This window comes from Columba livia, chromosome 5, assembly GCF_036013475.1.
Source record: "Columba livia isolate bColLiv1 breed racing homer chromosome 5, bColLiv1.pat.W.v2, whole genome shotgun sequence".
NCBI classification, from domain to species: Eukaryota; Metazoa; Chordata; class Aves; order Columbiformes; family Columbidae; genus Columba; species Columba livia.
The window spans coordinates 59,855,762-59,865,115 of NC_088606.1; the positions used below are offsets into that span (position 1 = coordinate 59,855,762).

Consider the following 9,354-nt stretch of genomic DNA (forward strand, 5'->3'; position numbering starts at 1 on the left):
AATGGATAGTTTAAGGTTTTGTGTTTTTTTTTCCCCGTCGTTGTTTGGTGGAGTTAATGTGAAATATTCAAGATGTCTCGATATAAAATTACACTTAAAACTTTCTTGGAGTCTTACGGGGCAGCTACAGCTACTTCATACTAATTTATTATTTTTTTTCTCTCTCACAGTTAAGACCTTAATTGTTCTATAGCACTATGTATAAAATAAAAGTCGTTCAAATATATCTTACTAAGACAGAAGAATACACTTTAAAAAATCACTTAATATATAGATAGTTTTCTTAGTACTATACTTCTTGAGCCGTTTTGTTTTTTTTTTTTTTTTCCCCAGTTTACTGCTTGAATTCCAGAAGTTTTAATGGACATTTGCAGTTCTTAAAAAAGGCTTTCAGGAGCGTACTGTCACTTTTGTTCAGCATTTTGAGCCATTGATCTGGCCACTTGCATGCAACTAGTTGGAATTGTATCTGAGACAGCTGTAACTACCTAAATTTAGGTAGCGGTGCTGCAAGGACACAGCTCCATCTAGTGCTCAGCTTTTAAATCCGGTGCGAGCGAGCTGGGGACTTTTTGTAATGAACGTACTTGGCTCCCAGGTAAACACCAGCTCCATATGTTGAGACATTTTATATATTTCTGTGTTGGCAAGCCTGTCATAGTAAATTAAAAGCTAGTGGAGGACAGGTGCAGTCTTTTTAGGCAGACACAGCTGTTTAAAACATCTGCATTTGCTCTAACCATCAGGCAAAGGCCTTTTTATTGCAGCTTGCAAAATATAACTTATCCTGTAAGCTACTGCATGCTTATTTATAGAGACTACAGTTATCATATAAGCTGTTATTCCATCTCCTTTACTGGGACAATTATGAGTCACAGGACTTGTTTCAGTCAGGCTGAACTCATAAAATCGGGGGATTTGGCATTCGTCTAAATTTGTTGCATTAAGAAATGGTAGAAAAAACATGCTAGAAAGTATCATGTATTACATAAGATATTATTAAGCTGTTTCTTGACTCAAAAGATATCCATCGTTCTGTTATCTTTTCGTAAAAGCTTCTAGCCAGTGTTTAGGTTTGATTCAAGTCACATGTATTTGTTTTGTAAGATCTTTCTGATTCAAAAAATACACACAGAATCCTGTACCTTCAAACTCAGGAGAGACTAATAGCAGCAGAAAAATTCCAAGTTCGTCTTACCTTGAAGTTTTGAGCCAGGCAATAAGGGTCTCTGTCCACTCTTTTTTCCAGCTGATGCTCTCGATTGCTTTATCTTTGATTGTTGTGGATGCTTTCACACAGTCCTTTTTCTCACGCATAGAGCTGCAATAAGTCATGCCCTTGTTTTTGAGGCAGACCTTAGGCAGCTCCAGCCAATGTTGGTTGGTATCATGATTCAGTTAGTGTGAAATAACAAAATGCTGAGTGCTTGCTTAGCTGCAGGGTTGAGCCGTGGTGTGTGACCTGTTGCAACTGTCAGGCAGAAGAGATTATCTTAAGCCACTTTCATCTGACCTCAACACGAGCAAGAGCAGGCAAGGTCAGTCGTTGTGACTCAGCTGATAGGCAGGAACTTGCTCACATGCCTGAGCTCTTGATTTGTTTACTGATCGGCTTTCTTTTGTAGTTTTCTGACGTTTGCCAAAATGTGACTTCATAGAAGATGAATGATACCTTCTGTGGAGGTTAAAGAAGACTAGGCAACACATCAGTCAACTTGAACTGAGTCTTTGCTGATACACATCTTAAAATAATCTTAATGGTCAGCCTGCAAGCAGTCACTAAGATCTATCGCAAAAAATCCCCGTAACAATCCAACCCCCAAACCCAAGTGAACAGCAGAAAAAAAAGCATCAGGTCCCTATCTCTAATAATTGTCTTGGATCCAGTAGCTGATAACCTATATGTGTGTACCATAATGTGTGTAGCTTGGAAATTATGACTAATTGACTGTGACTGACATACACAATGGGAACTCCTAGGTTTACCGATACTCTGGGGACAGTACAGGTTTCCTGTCAAAGAGCCTTTCTTGACTCTTTCTGTAGTCTGACTTCTAGCCGTTTCTCTGTTGCCTGTTACCTTTATTTCTCTCTCTGCCTTCCGAGATAAACTTTGTGGTTTTCTGAAACTTGATCCGGCACCTTTTTTGTCTGTCCCAGGACTGCAGGTTTTCAGAAATTCTTCACTCACATTTATGTATTTATTTTAATTTTAAGCTAATGTGTCTCCTTTCTCTGCCCTGGCTTTGAATTATAAGCCTGATTTGTAGATGACTGCCCACATCCTGGTCAGTATATTTTCATTAGGTTTTAGAAGTTAACCAGAAAAATGTCTCCTGTTACGTTTTTGTTTTTTAAATTAACTAGCATAGGGATCTAAAGTCTCACAAAGCCTGACTACAGCCATGTTTCCAATGTATTGCCTATAAAATTAAAGCTAACGATTAAGAAAGAAAGATGGTATAAGTTGATTAATATCTGAATTCTTGGCATATTTTACATAAATTTTACTTATTTACATATTACTAGGGGATGACAAATATTAATAGTACCAAGCCACTTTAAAATTCTCCTTTCTGTTCTATGACCAAAACAAACCATCTTGCCCTCTTCACTGAAACTGAGACACATGGGCAGTGTACTTCATGGTGTCTGCACAGATGCATGGATCTTGCCACAGACTAAAGTCTCAGGGTCTGTCTCCACAGTTGCAGGTGCACAAATCCAAACAAAAGTCTTCAACATGAGCTCCAATATGTACATTTCCAGTTAAGAAAGCAAAGAGACGTTCTTTGTGAATCATGCATTTCTTGTCCCTCCCTTACTTGTACCATTCTGGGAGAAGAACTGTACTACAGCTTGGGGGCAGAAGCTGTACAGCCTCTGTGCACCTTTAAGCCCCCATGGGGACTGGAGCTGGTAGGGAATCAAGTACCAGAATAAGTCCTCTCATACTCCTTAAGTTTTTAGCTTGATCACAGTGCCAGAGCTGCGGGAGTTCTGGCTGATTCTGAGAAAACCTGTGTTTCATTGTAAATGGCCTCTAAATCCTGTTGTGATTTCTGTTTAAAAACTTAAACAATTTCTTCTATGCTTACCATAATTTCCATTAGTCCAATTAAAACCTTGTTATGGAACTGGATTTTTTTGCATATTTATAACCATCATGATCCTTAGTTTTTTTCCTAAATATGACTTTGTGCCAAACCAAAAGGACTACTTCAGTATCAAAAACTTGCTGGTATGATAATGACAGTATTTCTGTCAAAACTGTAGGTTAAGACAGTGGCTTTTTGCATTCACACCTGAATTGCGACTTACAGGTTCAGCCTTAGAAATGTTTTATTTTTTGCTATTGGAAATGATTTTTTTCTTGCTGTAAAGATTTGTAATGTGCTTTTTAGCTGGTATATTCAGAAAAAAGGTTTATTTCTTTAAGCTCCTCTAAAAATCACAGCTGTATTGTTTGATCTTAAAGCCTAGTTCACCATTTGTAGAGGACCTAAAATGCTGGCTTTATTCAGTACAATTGTACGCAGATGAAATATTTGTTTCCCTAAAGTAGTGGAATGAATAAGGATATTAATTTAGTTTCTCCTTTATCTTGCTTGTGCCTTCTTCACGTGTCAGGATTGTATTTCTGTGAACATACTGCCTTCCTTTTTAAAAAATATTCCTATCTTATTTATGAACATTCCTTATAGTTTGTCTTGGATAGTCATGTGATGTAGTTCCTCACTAAACAGTCAAGCTAATTCTTTTAGCATAAACACAAACAAGGGTGAGATTAAAATGTGATTTTTATGAATACTAATATTTACTATACTACTTGTGAGTAATATCAGACAAATATAATGACAGCAAATGTTAATATAAATATTTCACTGAAAAGTTTGCTTTAGGTAGAAGCAGTTAGCAATAGAACAAGGGGGCATGGGCTTAAACTCTGCCAGGGGAAATTTAAGCTGGGTATTAGAAAGCAATTCTTTGCAGAGAGAGTGGTCAGGCATTGGAATGGCTGCCCAGGGAGGTGCTGGACTCACCGTCCCTGGAGGTTTTTAAACTGAGATTGGACATGGCCCTTAGTGCCATGATCTAGTAAATGGACTGGAGTTGGACCAAGGGTTGGACTCGATGATCTCTGAGGTCTTTTCCAACCCAGTCGATTCTGTGATTCTGTGAAGGATATGATAAGCAGCACCTTCCTTGCTTTATAGCTCCATTAGAGGGAGTCACTATATTACAGCTGGTAAAATCAACTGCAACTCAGTTGTGCCACCTGGATTTCAGTACTATGCTATGCCTGATAAACCTATGGAGGTTTATGTTGCAGGAGTAACTGGATGGTTCTGGGTGGGGAGAACTCAAATGTTTTCATTTAAAAAAGTTAGATCACTTCTGCTCTTCAAGAAGAAGAAGGTGCTTTGTTTCAGGTTATGAAATAAACTTCAGATACATAGTTCTGATTTCACCTGGAAAACTGCAATGGCATATATGAATTGTTACATATTTGTACAGTTGTGTATCCTTTTTTTTTTCCTCTTCATGTATGTTCACTTGTACATGTCAAAACATAAACATACAAGTATATGAATTTTGCCAACATATTTTAAATTGCTTAGATAGAAAAAGTATACATCCTTTATAACTATTGGTTAGTAAGGCAAAACACTGTTTTCAGTACAAATTTGACTAAAAAAATTATTTGAAGTATATGTATCATATAAGTTATGGTTTTAGTAAGTTGGGGAATAAATGGTATTTATTTGAAATTTAATAAGAAATAATTTATTGACAAGACCAACTAGGAATGTAGTTGTACCAAACATGGAACAAGGATGGGAACGTGTTATTTTTCTTACGACACTAATGCCATGAAAAGAAAAGGATGAAGGGTAGCCTGGAGGCTGTTTGTCTACACGTGTTGCTCGTGTAAACTTAGAGCAATACATTTTGACTTTTCTGCCATCATTTACCTTGCAAGTTTATGTTTGCATTTTGTGGCCTAACAATTGAATAGGAAATGATTTTTTGTGAATGTAGTCACTAGCTTCCAAAATGGTGGAGAAAACAAGCAATTTGCAGCATTCAGCAAAATTACTTCTGCTAAAAAGATTATTGAAATTGATGATGTTTGTTGGTTTTTTTTTGAGATCCTGATAAGAGATAACATCTTGCACAGTGATATGAGTTCTGCACACACTTAGAGCTGATTGCCTCTGGGACTGGAATATCTGATTTCAGATGATTCCCTCAGTTTTCTGTATCTGTATAGAGTAGAGCTAAGGCTTTAAATCAGATTTTGCACCTATTCTAACAAAAACCTTTTCTGTGAAAGTTGTTTTTACCAGCTGCACATGTGGCATTGGAAAGCTGGCATTAAATCAGCGTGCATCTTGCAGACACATTAAAATTACTTTTGGAAAAATAATGTGTGAGCATAAAGCCAAAATAAATCTTTGTAGCTCTTAAAGGGAGAGCCGTCCATCCACATGGCATGGTATCAATTTCAATTTGAGTGTACACACAGGAAATTACATTGACTCTTTATCTTCTGATCCTCAATTGAAGGAAACAGACAGATATAGTGCAAGCAGTGTAAGACTAGGCCTTTAAATGAAGTAGCAATTGGACATATGTGTTGTTTAAACGAAATATTCTGATAAATATTTTTATAAACACATATGTTGTTTAAATTAAATATTCTGCTAAAATTATATTTAAAAACCCATGGAAGTGCTTAATTCTTCTTGAATATTTGTTAATGGTTACATATAATTTCAGACATTACAAAGGATGACTGAGAATCCCCAGATATCACCAACAGAAATGTGTGTGTGCACAGCACATACATTTGCACATTATTTGGAAAATGTTAGGAAAGTCATAAATTAAACCCACTTATAGTGAGAATCCTGCCATACTGGGCATATTTGTGAGCTCCCTTTATATTTTGTATATACCAACAGATGATCTTATTTTCATGTCACTGAGTTTAAGATTTTTATTTGAAATAAACTGCTACTTTCAAGCGCAAGAAAATCTTTTTACTTTCAAGATACTAACAAAATCAACAGAGCTCCAATATTTGTTTTGTCATACATATTTTATGGTAACTCACTGTAAGAGGTTTGTTTCTTACAGACTTTGTTTCTTAGAGAAACTTTTTTGTGATTTGCTAATTGTTTTGCAGGGTCAGTTATTCATTATAATCCCTTAAAATGTGGGCAACTATTAGGAATGTTTTGTTTTTCTAAATGTCCTGTGTAGTTGCAATAATGATATAATAGAAATTTATGGTACATTTAATAGATAAGGTCAACTTCTTCACTGGTAGACATTTTAGATACCACTTTTAGTGTGAACAAGGTTTCATGGGATGTACATAAGATGAAAATTTGGCCTCTCTTCCGTATCAACTTCCCAAAGTATTCATGACAATACTGCCTGATTTTTGAGATCCAGATAAGCCCACTTTTAAACAAAGATAGACAAGAAGCCATTAGGACTGTTGTAGAGATATCCAAGTGTGGCATTATGGAAACACAACAGAAGTTGCAAAGAAACTTTCAGTTACACCAGCAGGCTTTGGATTGGGCCCTAAATGAAAACAAATGGATGAAAATGTCATCGCGAAGAAATTTGCACATAAATCAGGCTGCTTAAGAGAGAAACAAATAGTGTGGGCAGAATTTTTACCAATATAATGCAATGTAAGCAATGACTATCATAGTCTAGCCATGACTACACAAATCTATTGCTGGCCCAAGTGATGCCAAGCAGCGTGACAATTCTCTGGCAAGAAATTGCCCCACTGCCATTCCTCAGCACACGCTACTGCCTTGCCTGCATGCTGGAGTTCCTCCACATCTGTAAATGGAGATTGTTTGCACTTCTCTTTGTTTTTTCTGTAGCTGTACTCCTTGGATTGCATATTAGTTTTTTCTGGGCTTACGGCTCAACATATTGCAAGTACAATAAAAAAGTGTTAGCTTCTTATATGCAATGCAAACACATGAAAAGTTCAAGTAACTTAAAGAGCCACAGGTCCTAGTTTTTGACTTCAGAAGTAGCTGTTTCTTAAGTATTAGGAAATCTGTATCATAATGGTTTCGGTTCTGCAGTTTCTTTCATGAGCTTCCATGCACATCTTTGCAGCAGCTCTGACTGGTGACTTGTACAGAGGGTGGGAAACAACACATGGGGAAAAGCACACACTGTTACATGCTTACTGCCATCCTGCTATGTAATAGTTGCATTGCTTAGTGATAAATCCATCCATAAAAAACACGTGTGTGTTTTTCTTAGGTAGTGGCTGCATGCATGAATGCTAAAAGAGGCTCTCATCCTCCAGATCCAGGCAGATCTAAACGAAGAAAACCAGAAAGGAAGAATATTTTATGAGAAACAACCATATCTCTAATGGGCACTGTAAAAATAAACCCAGTTTTACTGGGTGATGACGAGACAGTGGAGTGGGTTGACTAGAGAAGTAGTGGATGCACCATCTGTGGAAGTGTTTGAGGTCAGGTGGGTTGTGGCTTTGAGCAACCTGATTTAGTGAAAGACACCTGTCAGCCTCACCACTGTGCCTGGGAAGATCGTGGAACAGGTTCTACTAGAAGCTGTGTTAATGATGGGCAGGACAGGGAGGTGATCTGAGATTGCCAGCATGGCTTCACCAAAACCAAATCTTGCTTGACCGACCTAGTGGCCTTCTATGATGGAGTGACTGCACCAGTAGACAGGGGAAGAGATATGGGTGTCATCTATCTGGACTTCTGTGAGGCCTTTGACATGGTCCCCTACAACATCCTTCTCTCTAAATTCGAGATATATGGATTTGATATATGGACTGTTGGGTGGATAAGGAATTGGTTGAATGGTTGCATCCAGAGAGCAGTGGTGAATGGCTCAATGTCTGGATGGAGATCAGTGCTGAGTAGCGGTCCTCAGGGGTCCATATTGGGACCAGTACTGTTTAATATCTTCATCAACAACTTAGACGGTTGAATTGAGAGGACCCTCAGCAAGTTTGCAGAGAACTTCAATGTGAGTAGTACAGTTAACACACCTGAGGGACGGGATGCTATTCAGAGAGACCTGGACAAGTTCAAGAAGTGGACCCCTGTGAACATTGTGAAGTTCAACAAGGCCAAGTGCAAGGTCCTGCACCTGAGTCAAGTCATTCCCCAGTATCAATACAGGCTGTGGGATGAAGGGATTGAGAGCAGCCCTGCGGAGAAGGGCTTGCGGGTACTGGTGTATGAGAAACTGGATATGAGCTGGAAACATGCACTTGCAGCCCAGAAAGCTGATCATATCCTGGGCTGCATCAAAAGGACTGTGGCCAGGAGGGTAAGTGAAGTGATTCTGCCCTTCTACTCTGCTCTGGTGAGACCCCACCTGTGAGTACTCAGTACAGGAAAGACAAGGACCTGTTGAAGAGGGGCCAGAGGAGCCACAGAAATGATCAGAGAGATGGAGCAAGCACCTCTCATATGAAGACGAACTGAGAGAGTTGGGGTTGTTCAGCCTGGAGAGAAGAGAAGGCTTCAGGGAGACCTTATTGTAGTATTTCAATACTTAAAGTGGCTTATATTAATAAGAAAGATGGGGCAGATTTTTTAATAGTGCAAGGGGTAATGGTTTTAAACTCTAAGAGGGGAGATTCAAAGTAGATATAAGGAAGAAACTTTTTACAGTGAGGGTGGTAAAACACTGTCACAGGCTGCCCAAAGAGGTGGCAGATGCCCCATCCCTGGACACATTCAAGGCCAGGCTGGATGGGGCTCTGAGAAACCTGATCTAGTTGAAGATGTTCCTGCTTGTGGCAGAGGGCTTGGACTAGATGACCTTTTGAAGGTCCCTTCCAACCCAAACCATTCTATGAAATTCATGAAAGAAAAGTCTTCAGTGATACAAAGCACAAAGATAGTGCCTCTGGCATGAACCATTAAAGGGAGGGATACATGTTTGCACTGTTCTTATGCTTTTCCATGTGTATTCTTTCTTGGTACCTCTTTGAGATTGGCTATGAGGTTAAATAACTCTCAGGTTAAATAAGGCTACTCCTGTGTCCCTAGGCTTGACAGGACAAAAAATCAAAGGGGTTGCATTGTGGCAAAGAAAACTGAAATTGTGCTTTAGGAACAATGTTATAGCAGCTGGCTTGTGAACTGATGGAGTAAATCCCTGGGAAATTGTGGAGTCCCTGCTATTAAAGGCTATAAAGAATAGTTAAGAGAGGGTAATTCAACAATGCCCCCTTCTGTCCTTGTTCTCTCTGATTGTGCATAAATGGTTTTCCAACAAATCAGCATCAGGATTAACATCTGAGAATTTCAGCTCTTC

General features: G+C 38.6%; 1 protein-coding gene and 1 long non-coding RNA gene across 19 annotated transcripts in view; one reads left to right on the forward strand and one right to left on the reverse strand.

Annotated features, from left to right (window-relative positions):
- PPFIBP2 (PPFIA binding protein 2) overlaps positions 1–1,346 on the reverse strand; it is a 113,193-nt gene extending 111,847 nt beyond the window's left edge. For 6 of the 17 annotated variants that reach the window (XM_065066253.1, XM_065066252.1, XM_065066251.1 and 3 more), the window contains exon 1: positions 1,199–1,217. Coding sequence is in view for 8 of the 17 variants with exons in the window: in XM_065066237.1 (XP_064922309.1) it covers positions 1,199–1,335 (137 nt within the window). In the remaining 9 variants the exon portion in view is untranslated. Of the gene's footprint in view, positions 1–1,198 lie in introns of all 17 variants that reach the window. The other 11 variants (XM_065066246.1, XM_065066242.1, XM_065066236.1 and 8 more) reach the window with 7 other exon arrangements.
- The window catches only part of LOC135579673 (uncharacterized), a 257,122-nt gene that overhangs the window by 3,899 nt on the left and 243,869 nt on the right, over positions 1–9,354 (forward strand). The gene's annotated exons all lie outside the window — the stretch shown is intronic.